The 19,538-nt window shown below is 42.8% G+C and overlaps 1 protein-coding gene across 4 annotated transcripts in view; it reads right to left on the bottom strand.

Moving 5' to 3' along the window:
• The window catches only part of sema3h (sema domain, immunoglobulin domain (Ig), short basic domain, secreted, (semaphorin) 3H), a 233,713-nt gene that overhangs the window by 125,267 nt on the left and 88,908 nt on the right, over positions 1–19,538 (bottom strand). For all 4 annotated transcript variants that reach the window (XM_072280640.1, XM_072280642.1, XM_072280641.1 and 1 more), the window contains one exon: positions 3,553–3,707. In XM_072280640.1, the coding sequence (XP_072136741.1) occupies positions 3,553–3,707 (155 nt within the window). The remainder of the gene's footprint in view (positions 1–3,552; positions 3,708–19,538) is intronic.

A 19,538-nucleotide genomic window follows, 5' to 3' on the forward strand; every position in this document is an offset into this window, starting at 1 on the left:
AGTCCCGATGCAGAACTTTGACCCAAAATGTTGACTATCCCTTTGCTTCCACCGATGCTTCCCAATTCACTGAGTTCCTTGAGTTTTGTTTTGTTAAATAATGGAAGTATATAAGCATACAACATAAATTGCCAGTGAAGCCACTATATCGGGCTGGTCAGGTGGCTGGCAAAATATTGTCATGTCAACCAAGTGATCGGGTATAAATGATCAGCTGACAAAACAACTATCCACTTTTCTTGTCAAAGTGACATTCATAAAACGATGTTAATACCATTAGGTTCTGGAGGTTCAATGGGAATAAACTGCTTGACAGTAGTTCTCCTTCCACTAACAGTGCAGAAACATCAACTGAGATCCATTTTGGACATGCTATTCTAAATCTCCACTTCACCCATCCCTGTGTACTGCTATCTTTTCCAAAAATTCACGCCCAGATTGTACAAACATAATCCATGCCAAGACATTTATAAGCATACATTGTTCCATGTGGCAAACATTACATTTGTCCCATAAAACCTACAACATTTTAGTAGAAATCTATTTCAATAGGCTCTTGAAATCAGTGTCATAATAGTAATGCACCTTCTGACCACAGGGTGTAAGATAAAAAGTTTAACTTGTCCAAACAATTATAATATTCTATGGTTGGCAATGTGTAAGGATGTACAGTATTCCCATTCAACATACCCACTTTTACCCCATCCCCTGCCATTCAACTTTCCCATTTGCCTGTGGGGAAAGCTGATTTTTTAAATTCCTTGGTCTCTTTTCCTGATCGTTCTGCTGATTATAATCCCTTATCCAAAAACAAAAGGCATCTGACCCATTCCTTGGCCGAGGAGTTGTCTTGTAAAGCCTGTGTGTTATGAGCCTTATGCTGTGATAAGTGACTGCTGACTGCTCATTTGCTACTGTACATAGAACACGTTATTCAGTAAATAAACTCAATTATGAGCACTTAGCACACTGGTATGACAGTCCTCTATGGCCCTTTTTTCTGGTTAGACATTAAACTGATTGAAATAAACAGATTAATAGCATTTGGAGCTGTAAATAGCACACAAGGAATGCAACGTTTGTCACTGAAATTGCCCAACAGGAATATGTAACACACCCCACTCTTCAGAAATTCACTGAGACTCCCATTCCACACGTCTTAATGAATCATTCGTCCAATCTTGCAAATTGACTTTCTTTGAAAGGAATCTAAAGAACACAGTAGTATTTTCTGCAGTGTTCATGGACCCCATGGTCTCCAAAAACAAACACATCACTGACATGCAATAACTATCTTCAAAATATGTGTCCTTAACCCCAAGTGTCAAAGGCTGATTTGATTGGCTCTATTTCCTGTTCAGTGATTAACCGGTTCTGCGTATATACAGATTGGACAGACACATACTCTTGTTAGTTCACCAGCTGCATCATGCAAGGTGATAATTTTCATTAATCATCTTACTTGTAGATGAAATCAGATTTCCATTGCAAGACAATTCTGGGAAAGGCCTGTCATCTGCGTGCATTTTGTTAGTCATGTTAATTGTCTCTCCAAAGCAATTCTCCCTCCCTTTCCGAAAAACATGACAGACTGTGAAACACATGACATAGCACAGTGCAGACCCTTCAGCCAAATTGTTGTGCTGACCCTTTAACCTAATCTACGATCAATTTAACCCATCCCTTCACCATAACCACCCATTTTTCAATCATCCATGTGCCTACCTAAAAGTCTCTTAAATTCCCCTGATGTATCTGCCTTGATCACCACCTCTAGCAGCATATTCCATGCACCTATCACTCTCTGTGTTAAAAAAAAATACCTCTGACATTCCCCTTATACTTTCCTTCACAACACCTTAAAGTTATGCCCCCACATATTTGCCAAAGGGAAAAAAACTCTGGCTATCCACTCTATCTATGCCTCTTATCATCTTATACACTTCCATCAAGTCACTTCTCACCCTCCTTCGCTCCTAAGAGAAAGGTGCTAGCTCACTCAACCTTTCCTTATAAGACATGCTCTCTAATCCAGGCAACATCCTGGTAAATCTCCTCTGCACCTTCTCCAAAGCTCCCACATAAAAACATAGAAACATAGAAAATAGGTGGACGAGTAGGCCATTCGGCCCTTCGAGCCTGCACCACCATTCAGTATGATCATGGCTGATCATCCAACTCAGAACCCTGTACCTGCCTTCTCTCCATACCCCCGATCCTTTTAGCCACAAGGACCATATCTAACTCCCTCTTAAATATAGCCAATGAACTGGCCTCAACTGTTTCCTGTGGCAGAGAATTCCACAGATTCACCACTCTCTGTGTGAAGAAGTTTTTCCTAATCTCGGTCCTAAAAGGAGTCACCTTTATCCTCAAACTGTGACCCCTTGTTCTGGACTTCCCCAACATCGGGAACAATCTTCATGCATCTAGCCTGTCCAATCCCTTAAGAATTGTATATGTTTCAACATCCTTCCTATAATCAGATGCCAGAACTGAAATCAATACTCCAAGTTTGGTCTAACCAGCATTTTATAGAGCTACAACATCATCTTTCAGCTCTTGAACTCAATTCCCTGACTAATGAAGATCAACACTCCATATGCCTTAACCACCCTATCAATTTGCACTGCAACTTTGAGGAATCTATAAACTTGGACCCCGCATTCCTTCTGTTCCTCCCCACTACTAAGAATCCTGCCATTAACCTTGTACTTTGTCTTCAAACATCCAAAGCAAATCACTTCATACTTTTCAGAGATGAACTCCATCTGCCACTTCTCAGCCAAGCTTTGCATCTTACTGATGTCCCACTGTATCCTATGGTAACCTTCAATACTATCCACAACCGCACCGACCTTTGTGTCATCTGCAAACATAGTAATGCACCCCTTCACTTTTTCATCCGAGTCATTTACAAAGAGTAGGGTTCCCAGAACAGATGCCTGTGCAACACCACTGGCCACCAACCTCCGGGCAGAATACTCTCCATCGACTATCACAGCAAATGGTACATTCAGTACCAATCCCAAAGCAACCCTGAAAGGAAGTCCTGATTCTTCAGTAGCATTCCATGGCAACATTTCAGCAATGAACTTATTCTTGAACCATGGGATGTTGGGATCCTCCATATTTTGCCCATTTGATTTGTTTTAATAATCTTTGTGTCACTTTATTCCTCTACCCCATTAGTTTCTTTCTGCTAGAATGAATTGTGGTTGTTGTTTATCTACTAATTCTTCAAATCTGCTTAGTTACTCCTGTCTTTTGAAGCAACCCACAAAATTATTCAGATTTATTTATTTACAGTGAAAAGCATAATTTGTTATAACAACCAGCACACCCAAGAGTGTTCTGGGGGCAGGCCACAATGCTCAGTAGTGCAACATAGAATGCATTAAGCAACAAAACAATAGAGAACAAGCCCTGTCCTTTTTCCAACTCTCCTTCCCACCCACCCACACACATGGACTGTCCTCAGTTATCTATCTTTCCTGAGCCTGTCTTCTCAAGACCGTGCCAAGCCTCATGATAGTGGGACCAACTTTTTACCTTCTTCACTCTCTCTGAGATGTTGTCCAGGTTACAGGTCAGGAGATAGTCCTTTGCAGCTGCATAAAGTCTTCGGTTGTCCTCGTCCAGGATAATGGAATGCAAGTTTGAGGCACTGAAGCTCAGGGGGATGATCCTTTTATTTAACATCAGCTCTGAGAAACAAGGTGAGAGATAGGAAATATTATATATCACGCACCTGGACTAGGCATTCCCAAAAGTATTAGCCAATCACATCCCAGCCTTCTCACAAGTTGGTAGTGAGCATCATATATATTGAAGCCCTAGGTAAAATCGGTCTGCTACATTGAGCAGACAATTTTGTTCACATGCCAGACATCCGATTACCACAACAAACATTCTGTTCCAAGGAAGAGATTGCCAGGTGAACGGAGATTCAAAGAGATTAATGAATGTGAAGGTTCACAGTTAATAGCAGCACCTTTAACAATTTTAATGCATAAAGGAATTTTGGAGCCCAAATCCACTGCACCCTGAAAATGGCTGCATGGGTTGCTAAGGTAGTAAAGAAACCCTTTTTAGTCTAGGCATTGAATTCAGATGTCTTGTCGCAGCTTTATGAAACTCTAGTTAGGCCACATCCAGAGTATTGCATTTAGTTCTGATCACCCCTTTATTAGAAGGATGTGGTGATTTTGGAGGGGATGTAGAAGAGGCTTACCAGGATGTTGCCTGGATTGAAGCCATGAGCCAAAACAAAAGGTTGGACAAACTTGGGTTGAGGAGGAGACGTAATAGAAGCTTAGAGATTATCAGAGGCATAGAAAGAGCAGACAGCTGGTATCTTTTTCCCAGGATAAAAACATCCAAGACTAGAGGGCACACATTTAAGGTGGGAAAGGGGAAAGGACATACGCAGGGTTCCGCGCAGTGGCGGGAGCCTGGAATGTGCTGCCAAGGGTGGTAGTGAAGGCAGGTACGATTGAGTCGTTTGAGAGGCTCTTCGATAGGAAGTGCAGAGAATGGAGGAATAGGGAGATGGTGTAGGCAGAATGGATTAGGTTTGTTGGGCATCTAATTATTTCACAACATTGTGGGCTGCAGGTCTAGTTCCTGTGTTGTACTGTTCTATGTTCTATGTAGATCCTTGAAGAATTGCAATATCTCCACCAGCTTCTTGGAATCCCTGGCCCAGATTTAGGATTGCATGTTTTTACCAAGGATCAAGGGTCAATTTTATTCGCCACATACTTTTACATGTATTGGTCAGGGTATGACATGCAGCACAAAAACATCAACGTTCAACAATTGTAAGGAATAAAGAATTATATAAAAGGTAAAGTTAGAGATTAAAGCACATGTATGGAATAAAATATGCATAAATAAATCAATACCAGCATGCATTTACAGTGTAAACAGCATTATAACAAGTGGTTGAAAGTGTTTACAGTGCAGTGACGCAGGTAACAGATAGAGGGGAGTGGGGTGGCCAACTAGAATGGTTGAGCAGATTAACTGCTGGGGGAAGAACCTTTTAGGATGGTATGAAGTGTTTGTTTTAGTAGTCCCATAGCGCTTTCCAGAAGGGAGCTTTTGTAAAAGCCAGTTTGGGTGGGTAGTGTCCGCAATGATTTTTCCTGTTTACTCATTTCTCCTGGACTGATACAACTCCTGCAGTGATGGTCGACTGCAGCAACAGACCTTTCCTGCTGATCTAATAGTTCACTGTAGTTTTTATACACTGTGAGAGGGTGCTGCACCAAAGAAGACAGTAATGGCTGATGTACATTGTTTACCATGTGAACTTCACAATTGCAAGTTATTTCACTGCACCTTGATGTATATGACAAAAAACTAATCCGAGTCTGAAAGCAAGAATTCAGGGCACTTGTCCTTCTCCAGTGGCATCTTCATATTTCATTCATTAATTTCACAACATCTCTCGAGGATGTAATCTGGGAGCTGTAAGTGCTCTTTACTGTGAACTATTGCATAATGGATAATTTGAAGCAATCTTCTTCAACTCTATACCCTTTATCTTTGATGTTTCAGCAGAGATAAGGATATCATTCATCAAATTTTAATTAGACTTGATTGAAGTGATTATTTAAACCAACAAAATTGATTCATTTCTTTTGGAACTGTTTGTTTTATCTGGCTTGTTTTCGCAAATCTGCTTGTTATAAACCATGAATGCTAATTAGTAGATCGAATTTTGCTTTAAGACTTAAAAAAAGATAGTGCTGCACAATTTCCTGCAAAAGGAGTCAAGTATTGTCATTTAAAATGTATTTTAATGCAAATCTTTAATCTATTATTCAGTTTCATTGCATGTTTGTAAGACAGTAATAATGCTGTATGACAGATGTTATCTGACAGCTGGCCCTTTGGGTCAAATACTAACAGAACAGCTTATTTGAAGATCTTTAAAGATTTTTATAAGCTGAGATGAGAAAGAAAAAGAATAGTTTTATCATCAAATGCCACCACCAATAAACTCCATTTGGTATCCCTCACTTGGAGAGGATCAAAACAGATCCCAACACATTTTCAAAACCATCCCTCTAATTTAGATGCTCAAACTGATACTTCAGGATATCTGACAATAATAAACCAATTTACTAAGTTAGTTAGCAATATATTGTTTTTTGTGGAAGTCTCCCCAATAGTGGACATAGTCTGGTCCATCATGATCCTCCCTTTTACTGACAGCGTCCACAGGAGGCGCTGATTCAAGAAACACCCACAAAATGCTGGAGGAACACAGCAGGTCAGGCAGCATCTATGGAAATGAGCAGATGGTTGACGTTTCAGGCCGAGACACTTCTTCAGGACTGAGAAGGAAGGGAGAAGATGCCAGAATGAAATGGTGAGGGCGGGGGGGGGGGGGGTGGTGGCGGTAAGAAGGAGGATAGCCGGAAGGTGATAGTAAAGTCAGGTGGGTGGGAAAGGTCAAGGGCTAGAGAAGAAGGACTGTGATAGGGGAGGAGAGTGGATCATAGGAGAAGGAGAAGGAGGAGAGAATCCTGGGGGAAGTAGCAGGCAGGGTGGGGAGAAGTAAAATGCCAGAGTGGGGAATAGCGGAAGGGAAGGGGAGAAATTTGTTGAAATTTGTTTACCGGAACACACAAAGTACTGGAGGAGTCATCAAGAAGGTCATCATCTCGAATAAATACATTGGGCACAGAAGCCCTATACCACCAGGTTTAGGAACAGCTCCTTTGCTACAACAGTCAGGTTCTTGAACTGACCTGCACAACCATAATCCTACTTCAGCAATGGAACATGACAGGCTACCTGGTGCACTATCATGGACTTGGCTCTGATTGTGTTCTTTTTCGCACACTTTTTTTTCTTCTCTGTATTGTATCATTTATGCTCAGTATGTTGTTGTGTGAATCTGCACGTCAGTCATGCTGCTGTAATCATGTTTTCCTGTTGTACCTGTTCCTGTGCCTCACTGTACTTGTGCACATGAAGATCAACTGAAGTTGACTTGACCCCAACTGAAAAATCATGTGACACGGATATTGCTAGAGCCATTGGCCCGCTCAGCCGTTCTGTCACTGTGTCATGTGACACGGATATTGCTAGAGCCAATGGCCCGCTCAGCCGTTCTGTCACTGTGTCATGTGACACGGATATTGCTAGAGCCAATGGCCCGCTCAGCCGTTCTGTCACTGTGTCATGTGACACGGATATTGCTAGAGCCATTGGCCCGCTCAGCGGTTCTATCACTGTGTCATGTGACATGGATGTTGCTAAATTCATTGGCCCTCTCAGTGGTTCTGTCACTGTGTCATGTGACATGGATGTTGCTAGACCCATTGGCCCGCTCAGCAGTTCTGTCACTGTGTCATGTGACATGGATGTTGCTAGAGCCATTGGCCCTCTCAGCCGTTCTGTCACTGTGTCATGTGACATGGATGTTGCTAGACCCATTGGCCCGCTCAGCAGTTCTGTCACTGTGTCATGTGACATGGATGTTGCTAGAGCCATTGGCCCGCTCAGCAGTTCTGTCACTGTGTCATGTGACATGGATGTTGCTAGAGCCATTGGCCCTCTCAGCCGTTCTGTCATTGTGTCATGTGACATGGATGTTGCTAGAGCCATTGGCCCTCTCAGCGGTTCTATCATTGTGGCATGTGACATGGATAGTGCTAGAGCCACTGGCCTGGTATTTCAAGTAGTGCTTTTCACACATTTGGCAAAATTTTGCCATGCTGTTCCACTCCCAGACCATATTTCGGGAAATCTGATCACTTGGCTGTCCTTCTTCTACCTCCATACAGGCAGAGGCTAAAGACCAAGGCTCCAGGACTGGGACAACAAGGAGCTAGTTGCAGGTGTCTGAGCAGTGGCTAGGGGATTGCTTCAAACTGGTTGATAGGGCCTTGTTCAAGAACTCATCTGTGGATCTAAATGAAGACACAGTTGTCACGGACTTTATAAAAACAGTTGTAGAAGAGTGTGTCCCCACAAAATCATTCAGAGTCTTCCCCAAGCAGAAGCCCTGGATGAACCATGATATCCTCAATCTGCTGAGGGCCAGATCAGAGGCATTCAAGTCCAGCAACTAAGAAAGTTACAAGAGGTGCAGGTACGATTGCCAGAAAGCCATTTCATGGGTGAAGTAGCAATTCCAGACTAAACTTGAATCAATAAAGGAAGCTGGACAGTTGTGGCAGGGCTTGATTGCTCTCATCTCTTATAAAGTTAAATCAAGCAACATAGGCAACAACAGGGCCTCATTCCAGATGAGCTCAATGCCTTCAATGCTCACTTTGACCATCAAAACATGGAGGAATCGAAACAAACTCCCACTGTCCCCAGTGATCCTATGATTTCAGTCTCTGAGGCTGACATGTGACCATCCTTCAGGAGGGTGAACCCTCAAAAAGCTTCTGGCCCAGATGGGGTACCTGGCCAAGTACTAAAAACCTGTGATGATCAACCGGATGGAGTGTTCCCTGAGATATTTAACCTCTCACTTTGGCGGTCTGCGGTACCCACCTGCTTCAAGGAGGCTTCAATTACTCTGGTACATACAGCACGTAAGTGCACTTAGGACGAAAGCACGACAGTGTCTCTACTTCCTTAGGAGCTTGCGAAGATTTGGCATGACATCTAAAATTTTGACCAAATTCTATAGATGTGTGGTGGAAAGTATATTGACTGCCTACATCACAACCTGGTATGGAAACACCAATGACCTTGAACTGAAGATCCTACACCATTGAGCACACCTACATGGACCGTTGTTACAGGAAAGCAGCATTCATCATCAAGGACCCCCACCACCCAGGTCGTGTCCTCTTCTCGCTGCTGCCATCATGAAGAAGGTACAGGAGCCTCAGGACTCACACTACCAAGTTCAGGAACAGTTATTACCCCTTAACCATCAGGCTCTTGAACTGAAGAGGATAACTTCCTTCAACTTCACTTGCTCTATCACTGAAATGTTCCAACAATCTATGGATTCACTTTCAAGGACTCTTCATCTCATGTTCTCAATATTCATTACTTATTTATTTATTACTATTATTATTTATTTCTTTTTGTATTTGCACAGTTTGTTGTCTTTTCTATGCTGGTTGAACGCCCAGTTGTTATGATCTTTCATTGATTCTATTATGGTTATTATCCTATTTTGGATTTGTTGAGTATGCCCATAAGAAATTGAATCTTATGGTTGTATATGGTGCAAAACATGTACTTTGATAATAAATTTACTTTGAACTTTGAACCTTAAACAAAACACTTTACAATTATGTCTACTCAGAGTCATAATATTGGTGAATGTAGCAAGCAATTTGTGCATAATAACCTTCCAAAAAAAGCAAGAATGTGCTAATATCCAGATTACTGATTTTCAGTGATTTTTTGGGTAGTTTTGTTCCATCACACTCCCAGTCAGCTATGATTGATTTTCAGCACAATGTCCTTTTCACAATGAACATCAGAATTCCCTCCCTAACCATCGTGCACGATACCAGCATCTGTTAATTGTATGGTGTAGGTGAGACTTTGCATTGGTATACACTGGGGTACAGAGTATGTATTGGTGTTTGCAGCTCCAGATCCCATTGTCTCAGCTTGATCGTATTATGATTTTCTAAATATGTTGTTGTTTCTTCCTTAACAATGAATTCCAGCACCTAAGCAATGACAGATGTTAGATTCATAGCTTCCTGTTTTCTGCCTTCTTCCTTTCTTCCATTGGAATGTTGCCTTTGTCATATTTTACTGACTAGTTCATAATGGTTGGCTGCAACCTTGCCGGGAGCTAAGAAACTTTGAAGGCCACAAACATTGCATCCCTCAGCTTTGTAGCCAACTATATTAAGATGCAGACCCAGTGATTTTAATCATTATTCCCATATCTTTGCCTTGTACTTTTCTCTGCAGGCAATGTTTGTTTTACGTTCCTCCCTCCCTTTGGATCCCTGATGTTTTACTTTTACTGGGGATGTTTCTACTGCCTACCCCCATGAACAAAAACAGATGCAAAATATTTGTGAATCTTATAGTCTTCTGGAAGAGTATAAGATTGTTCTACACCTTACCAGGTCAATATCCCTCATGACTTGATACACCTCTATAAAGTCAACACCCCTCATAACTCTCTTTCTGCTGTTCCCCTATCTCCCACTATAAGTTCCACAATTTCAGCCCTAACAGGGGCAACGTTTACAGAAACTACTCTCTTCTTTTTTTAATATATGCTTGTGGAATAAGCTTCCCAAAATATCTCCAAAGAAAGTTGATCAGTATTATTGACAAATGTTATTTACAACATTGGCTGTGGAATTACTTCTGCACAGATTGGAAGGAATCGTCAATTTCTTGGGCTTCCTGCTCAGTTGGCATCTATAGACAGTTGAAATAAAGATTTTAACTGATGAAGAGCCCAGATGAAGGGCTTCAACCCGAAATGCCAATTTCCCTCGCAGCCTGACCCATTGAGTTCCTCCAGTGTTTTTTGTGTTACCCCAGATTCCAGCATCTGAAGTCTCTTCATCTTCAATTTCTTCCAAGACATTTCTCTCAGCATTTATCCCCGCTTGTTCAATCCCTTCCTACCCATGTTCGTGACACTTCTCATGCTCTTAAACTTTTCGATGATTTTAAGTTCCCTTGCCCCCACCACTTTATTTTCACCGTGGATGTCCAGTCCCTATATACTTCCATCCCCCAAGAGGAAGGTCTCAAAGCTCTCCGTTTCTTTTTGGACTTCAGACTCAATCAGTTCCCCTCTACCACCACACTGCTCCGTCTAGCAGAATTAGTCCTTACTCTTAATAATTTCTCCTTTGGCTTCTCCCACTTCCTCCAAACTAAAGGTGTAGCTATGGGCACCCGCATGGGTCCGAGCTATGCATGCCTTTTTGTTGGCTTTGTAGAACAATCCATGTTCCAAACCTATTCTGGTATCTGTCCCCCACTTTTCCTTCGCTACATCGACGACTGCATTGGCACTGCTTCCTGCACACACGCTGAGCTCGTTGATTTTACTAACTTTGATCCAACTTTCACCCTGCCCTCAAGTTCACTTGGTCCATTTCCGACACCTCCCTCCCCTTTCTAGATCTTTCTGTCTCTATCTCTGGAGACAGCTTATCTACTGATGTCTACTATAAGCCTATTGACTCTCACAGCTATATGGACTATTCCTCTTCTCACCCTGTCTCTTGCAAAAATGCCATCCCCTTCTCGCAATTCTTCCGTCTCTGTCGCATCTGCTCTCAGGATGAGGCTTTTCATTCCAGGACGAGGGAGATGTCCTCCTTTTTTAAAGAAAGGGGCTTCCCTTCCTCCACCATCAACTCTACTCTCAAACGCATCTCCCTCATTACACACATCTGCTCTCACTCCATCCTCTCGCCACCCCACTAGGAATAGGGTTCCCCTGGTCCTCACCTACCACCCCACCAGCCTCTGGGTCCAACATATTATTCTCCGAAGGGATCCCACCACTAAGCACATCTTTCCCTCCCCCCCACCTGCTTTCCGCAGGGATCGCTCCCTACGCGACTCCCTTGTCCATTCGTCCCCCCCATCCTTCCCCACCGATCTCCCTCCTGGCACTTATCCTTGTAAGTGGAACAAGTGCTACACAAACCCTTACACTTCCTCCCTTACCACCATTCAGGGCCCCAGACAGTCCTTCCAGGTGAGGCGACACTTCACTTGTGAGTCGGCTGGTGTGGTATACTGCGTCTGGTGCTCCCGATGTGGCCTTCTATACATTGGCGAGACCCGACGCAGACTGGGAGATCGTTTTGCTGAACACCTACGCTCTGTCCGCCAGAGAAAGCAGGATCTCCCAGTGGCCACACATTTTAATTCCACATCCCATTCCCATTCTGACATGTCTATCCACGGCCTCCTCTACTGTAAAGATGAAGCCACATTCAGGTTGGAGGAACAACTCCTTATATTCTGTCTGGGTAGCCTCCAACCTGATGGCATGAACATTGACTTCTCTAACTTCCGCTAATGCCCCACCTCCCCCTCGTACCCCATCCGTTATTTATATACACACATTCTTTCTCTCACTCTCCTTTTTCTCCCTCTGTCCCTCACTATACCCCTTGCCCATCCTCTGGGCTTCCCCCCCCCGCCTTTTCCTTCTCCCTGGGCCTCCTGTCCCATGATCCTCTTGTATCCCTTTTGCCTATCACCTGTCCAGCTCTTGGCTCCATCCCTCCCCCTCCTGTCTTCTCCTATCATTTTGGATCTCCCCCTCCCCCTCCCACTTTCAAATCTCTTACTCACTCTTCCTTCAGTTAGTCCTGACGAAGAGTCTCGGCCTGAAACGTCGACTGTACCTCTTCCTAGAGATGCTGCCTGGCCTGCTGCGTTCACCAGCAACTTTGATGTGTGTTGTCTCTCTGCACTTACATCACTTTATTAAGTACTCCTGTATATCTGTTTATTAATGAAAATATCTAATCAGCCAAACATGTGGCAGTATCTCAATGCATAAAAGCATACAGATATGGTCAAGAGGTTCAGTTATTGTGCAGACCAAACATCAGAATGGGGATAAAATGACATCTGAGTGACTTTGACCGTGGAATGATAGTTGGTGCCAGACAGTGGTTTGAGTGTCTCAGAAACTGTCGATCTCCTGGGATTTTTTCATGCTCACGAGTCTCTAGAGTTTACAGGGAATGGTGTGAAGAACAAAGTAACATCCAGTGAATGGCAGTTCTGTGGGCAAAAGTTTCTTGTTCATGAGAGGTCAGGGGAGGATTGTCAGACTTGTTCAAGCTAACAGGAAGTCAACAGTAATTCAGATAATCACACATTACAACAGTGGTGTGCAGAACAGCATCTCTGAATGCACAACACATTGAATCTTGAATTGGAGGATAACTTTGTTGGTCACCGCTACTCCTCCATTTTAATTCCTATCCCCATTCCCTCTCCGGTGTTTCAGTCCATGGCTTATCTTTTGCAGCACTGAGGCCACCCTCAGGGTGGAGGAGCAACACCTCCTACTCCCTCCAGGTAGCTTCCAACCTGATGGCATGAACATCTAACTCTTCTTCCAGTAATTTTTTTCCCTCCCACTTTCCTCTTCTTATAATCCCCACTCTGACCTCTTATCTTTTCTCTTCACCTGTACATCAGCTTCCCCCAGTCCCCATCCTCCTTCCCTTCCTCTTATGATCCACTCTCTTATCAGATTACTTCTTCTCCGGTGCTTTATCTTTTCCAGCCACCTGGTTTCACCTATCACCTTCTGGCTAGTTCTCCATCCCCTCCCCACTCCTCCCCACCTTTTTATTCTCATGTCTTCCCCTTTCTTTTCCAGTCTTGAAGAAAGGTCTGGGCCTGAAACATTGACTGTTTGTTCATTTCCATAGACGCTGCCTGATCTGCTGAGTTCCTCCAGTATTTGGTGTGTGTTGCTCAGAACCTTAAAGTGTATGGGCTACCACAGCAGATGAACACACCGCATTCCAATCCTATTCCTAACAAAGTGGGGATTGAGTGTATACATTGAAGGAAAGCTATTCAAGATCAGGATGCAAGCTTTGAGAGATCATTCCCGCAGCTGTACCAAACAAGAGAGGTATCAGAATTCATGCTCACGCATTCAAAGCTCCACAGATTAGTCTAGCACAGGTGTAACATTACAGAAACTCAACTGTGGTGGAAAATGTCATTCACCTGCTTCCAAAGGAGAGCAGAGGGTTCCCACAGATTCGTGATCAATTTTACCCTTTCATCATCAACACTAATAGTGGAGGCACAGCTGCAGTATAAATGCTGGAATCTTACCGTGAGCAGAGCAGCTGCTCCTCATCTTACATGAGAAGTGGTTACACTTCTGAAGTGTTTAATTGGTTGTCGAGCACATTGGGATATCCTGCAATCACGGGGGCCTACAGAACGACAAGTTTTACATAGAAACATAGAAAATAGGTGCAGGAGTAGGCCATTCAGCCCTTTGAGCCTGCACTGCCATTCAGTATGATCATGGCTGATCATCCAACTCAGAACCCTGTACCAGCCTTCCCTCCATACCCCCTGATCCCTTCAGCCACAAGGGCCATATCTAACTCCCTCTTAAATATAGCCAATGAACTGGCCTCAACTGTTTTCTGCGGCAGAGAATTCCACAGATTCACCACTCTCTGTGTGAAGAAGTTTTTCCTAATCTCAGTCCTAAAAGGCTTCCCCTTTATCCTCAAACTGTGACCCCTCGTTCTGGACTTCCCCAACATCGGGAACAATCTTCCTGCATCTAGCCTGTCCAATCCCTTTAGGATTTTATACGTTTCAAACAGATCCCCCCTCAATCTTCTAAATTCCAACGAGTATAAGCCTAGTTCATCCAGTCTTTCATCATATGAAAGTCCTGCCATTCCAGGAATCAATCTGGTGAACCTTCTTTGTACTCCCTCTATGGCAAGGATGTCTTTCCTCAGATTAGGGGACCAAAACTGCACACAATACTCCAGGTGTGGTCTCACCAAGGCCTTGTACAACTGCAGTAGTACCTCCCTGCTCCTGTACTCGAATCCTCTCACTATAAATGCCAGCATACCATTCGCCTTTTTCACCGCCTGCTGTACCTGCATGCCCACTTTCAATGACTGGCGTATAATGACACCCAGGTCACGTTGCACCTCCCCTTTTCCTAATCGGCCACCTTTCAGATAATAATCTGTTTTCCTGTTTTTGCCACCAAAGTGGATAACTTCACATTTATCCACAATACATTGCATCTGCCATGAATTTGCCCACTCACCCAACCTATCCAAGTCACCCTGCATCCTCTTAGCATCCTCCTCACAGCTAACACTGCCGCCCAGCTTCGTGTCATCTGCAAACTTGGAGATGCTGCATTTAATTCCCTCATCCAAGTCATTAATATATATTGTAAACAAATGGGGTCCCAGCACTGAGCCTTGCGGTACCCCACTAGTCACCGACTGCCATTCTGAAAAGGTCCCGTTTATTCCCACTCTTTGCTTCCTGTCTGTCAACCAATTCTCTATCCACATCAATACCTTACCCCCAATACCGTGTGCTTTAAGTTGGCACACTAATCTCCTGTGTGGGACCTTGTCAAAAGCCTTTTGAAAATCCAAATATACCACATCCACTGGTTCTCCCCTATCCACTCTACTAGTTACATCCTCAAAAAATTCTATGAGATTCGTCAGACATGATTTTCCATTCACAAATCCATGCTGACTTTGTCCGATGATTTCACCGCTTTCCAAATGTGCTGTTATCATATCTTTGATAACTGACTCTAGCAGTTTCCCCACCACCAATGTTAGGCTAACTGGTCTATAATTCCCTGGTTTCTCTCTCCCTCCTTTTTTAAAAAGTGGGGCTACATTAGCCACCCTCCAATCCTCAGGAAGAGTTTTGAAAAATTATCAATAATGCATCCACTATTTCTTGGGCTACTTCCTTAAGCACTCTGGGATGCAGACCATCTGGCCCTGGGGATTTATCTGCCTTTAATTCCTTCAATTTACCTAACACCACTTCCCTACCAACATGTTTTTCCCTCAGTTCCTCCATCTCACTGGACCCTCTGTCCCCTACTATTTCTGGAAGATTATTTATGTCCTCCTTAGTGAAGACAGAACCAAAGTAATTATTCAATTGGTCTACCATGTCCTTGTTCCCCATAATCAGTTCACCTGTTTCTGTCTGTAGGGGACCTACACTTGTTCTCCTCAGTGCTCTGAATGCTTTCCCAAACCTGGAAGAAAGCAGGTTACCAGGAAAATGTAATGTGTTACTTCAGTGTGGCTTTGGACAGATTGAAGAGGTATATACTGTATGTACTTCTTGAGAAATGGCCCAGGTTGCACACTGCAAGAGACACAAGATGATGGAATTCTAGAGTGATGCATGCAATGTGCTGGTGGAGCTCAGCAGGTCAGGCAGCATCTAGATGTGAATAAACAGCTGACGTTTTGGGCCAAGATGAAGGGTCTTGGCCTGAAACATCTAATGTTTATTCCCGTCCATGGATGCTGCATGGCCTGCTGAGTTCCTCCAGCACACTGTTTGAAACTGAAAGAGAGTCCTGTTCTTTCACAAAAATCAAAAATGCCACAGATCCCAGGAACCTGAAATAAACACAGATAAAGCAGGAAACACTCTGTAGGTCAGGCAGCATCTACGGAAAGAGAAACAGAGTTAATATTTCACATGACGAAGGGTGTCAGACACCAAATGTTATCTCCCATTACTTTTCCACAGACCTGCTGAATATTTCCAATGTTTTCTGTTTCCACTTCATTCCAAGTTCGCACCATTGTGCCAATTGGAAACAAACACCAGGAAGAAACCTCTATTGGCACGTAATTATCGTGAACACAGGTGAGCAACTAGCACGACTGAGTTCAAGCAGACTTCTGGTGAAGACTTCACAATGTAGCTGTAATGGTTATTTGCTGAACCCTGGTTTTGTTTTGGAGAGCCTTTAGCTTTCATTCGAAAAATGTTCCCTTTCACGGGGAGGGGCTCCTTGGAGCATTTTAGGTGGGTCAGGACATTCTCAGATTCTGACATCACGTGGGCTTACAGGACGCAAAGGGAAAACTAAACGCAAATGGGTGGAGGAGGTATTGAGAGGGCAATGGATATGTACCAATAATTATTCCACAATGTGGCCTCTTTGGGATTTGAGCCAAACATATTGTTTCAGTAATCAGAGTGTTTTTTAAATTTTCTTACTTTAGTTCCATTCCAATCACTCTCTCTTAACTCTCCACCATTTGCTTCCTTTACTCTGGAAAAGTTAATGGCAGTCTCCTCACAAGTTGTAGCCAATAGTTGTAGAAATTTGGTAGTCTTAACCATATGACACAATCAAGAATGTGGCTGGAGGTAAAGTGCAGTCAGTATAATTAGTGACACTAAGAGAACTGATTGTAATTGCATTTTATGTAACATAATTTCCATGCAATTAAAAAGAAATACGAGACCTACATTTGTTAGAAATATCTTGGCTAAGGTGCAGCTGGCCAACCAGAGAGGGAAAAGTACAACAGCAAATAATAAAGTGCTGAAAACAATATAATAGAACAATAGAGAAACTTCAATGTTCTTTTTTAACTGGATAGAAGGAATAAAAAGATACACACAAAATGCTAGAGGAACTCAGCAGGTCAGGCAGAATCTATGGAGGGAAATTAATAGTCGATGCTTTGGGCAAAGGCCCTTTGTCAGGATCATTATTCCTCACCATAGATGCTGCCTGACCTGCTGAGTTCCTCCAGCATTTTGAGTGTGTTTTTCCAGCATCTGCAGAATCTCTTGTGTTTAGGAATAAAATGATTTACAGGTAATACTGGTTTATAAGCATCAGTTGTTGTCTGCTATTGTCTACTCTCACAGTATCTTCAGATGCAACAATATCAATGAGGAAAGGGCCACAGCTAAATAAATTTTTAAAAAACACTCTTTGTTAAACACAAGAGGTACTGTTGCTGCTCACTGGAAAACTTGGGATAAAGGAAGAAAATGTTTGAAACACACACTAGGCCCGACAGTAAAGAGAAACACCTGTATTTTAAGTATGTAGCTTTCATCTGACTAAAATTGAAAAATCACCTTGGCGATTGTAGGGATGACTTACAGCAGACTGAAAAGCTTGAGCATATAGACATTAAGAAAGAGGATGTGCTGGAGCTTTTGGAAAGCATCAAGTTGGATAAATCACTGCTGCCACTGGACAAGATGTATCCCAGGCTACTGTGGGAGGCGAGGCGGGGAGATTGCTGAGCCTCTGGCAATGATCTTTGCATCATCAATGAGGACTGGAGAGGTCCTGAGGATTGGAGGGTTGCAGATGTTGTTCCTTTATTCAAGAAAGGGAGTGGAGATAGCCCAGGAAATTATAGACCAGTGAGTCTTACTTCAGTGGTTGGTAAGTTGATGGAGAAGATCCTGAGAGGCAGGATTTATGAACATTTGGAGAGGTATAATATGATTAGGAATAGTCAGCATGGCTTTGTGAAAGGCAGGTCGTGCTTTATGAGCCTGATTAAATTTTTTGAGGATGTGACTAAATACATTGATGGAGATAGAGCAGTAGATGTAGTGTATATGGATTTCAGCAAGGCATTTGATAAGGTACCCCATGCAAGGCTTACTATAAATTACCTGGATGAGGAAGTGGAGGGATGGGTTAGTAAATTTGCTGATGACACAAAGGTTGGGGGTGTTGTGGATAGTGTGGAGGGCTGTCAGAGGTTACAGGATCTTTTAAGAGACTCTTGGATAGGTACATGGAGCTAAGGAAAATAGAGGACTATGGGTAACCCTAGGTAATTTTTAAAGTAAGTACATGTTCGGCACAGTATTGTGGGCCGAAGGGCCTGTATTGTGCTGTAGGTTTTCTATGTTTCTGAAATACCCACAAGTGTTTTGGAAAGGCTTGCAAAAAAAAATTAAGATAGAACAGGAAAGAAAGAGGAAGAGCCCCAGAGGTGAAGGTAAAGCAGCACTAATATGAAAGCGGCCAATGCAAAAGAGGCAATATTAAGATGAACTTAATGGTTAAAAAATGATTAAGTTACTATCACCCCTGGAAAAGAACCAATGAGCACACCAATCAAAAACTGAGATGGGACAAATCCCCTAAAAGCTCAGAGAACAGTTCAAGAAAAGGACAAAACCTGTCAAAATGTTGGAGACTCTGTGTCAATAAAAATTTGAGGTAATAAAATACAAGTTCCCAGTTGAGTCGATATGAAACTCAAAGAGAGAATACAAATGAATTGTGCTGTGCCTTCTAGGCACATAAACAGAATGTTCATAGCATAAGCTTAAATTCCAGTGTGCTCTGATGATAGATTCCTAACCCAATATGTTGGGAGTTCTACATTTTGCCATTTACAAGAGTGACCAACCACTGGTTAGAGATTTTGGGGGAGGGGTCTTTCTCAAGCTGTGAAAAGTTGTCAGTTGCTGCTGAACCAAAGGAAGGTGAAGGAATGCTGCATTGTCCCTAGTAGCTGCTTTCATCTGGGGCACTAAACAGAAGCTGCATGAGCTGGTGAAGGTAAAATCTCTACTTTGAAAAAGAACAGGTGAGTTATCACATTTCAAAAAGCTTAAAGTTCAAAGTAAATTTATTATCAAAGTACGTACAAATACGTCACCATATATAACTCTGAGATTCATTTTCCTGTGATGTGAGCAAGAAATGCAAAAAGCAAGATAGAATCAATGAAAGACTATACCCAACAGGACAGACAAAAAAATCAATGTGCAAAAGACAACAAACTGTGCAAATACAAACAAAGAAATATTAATAATAACAACAACAATAATAGTAAGTAAAATAAATAAGCAATAAACGCCGAGAACATGAGATGTAGGATCATTTAAAGTGAGTCTGCAGGTTGTGGCAACAGTTCAGTGATGGGCCGTGTGAAGTTGAGTGAAGTTATCTCCCTTGGTTCAAGAGCCTCATGGTTGAGGGGTAATAACTGTTAATGGGCCTAGTGGTGTGAGTCCTGAGGTTCGTGTAC

Source organism: Mobula birostris, chromosome 16, assembly GCF_030028105.1.
Source record: "Mobula birostris isolate sMobBir1 chromosome 16, sMobBir1.hap1, whole genome shotgun sequence".
NCBI lineage: Eukaryota > Metazoa > Chordata > Chondrichthyes > Myliobatiformes > Myliobatidae > Mobula > Mobula birostris.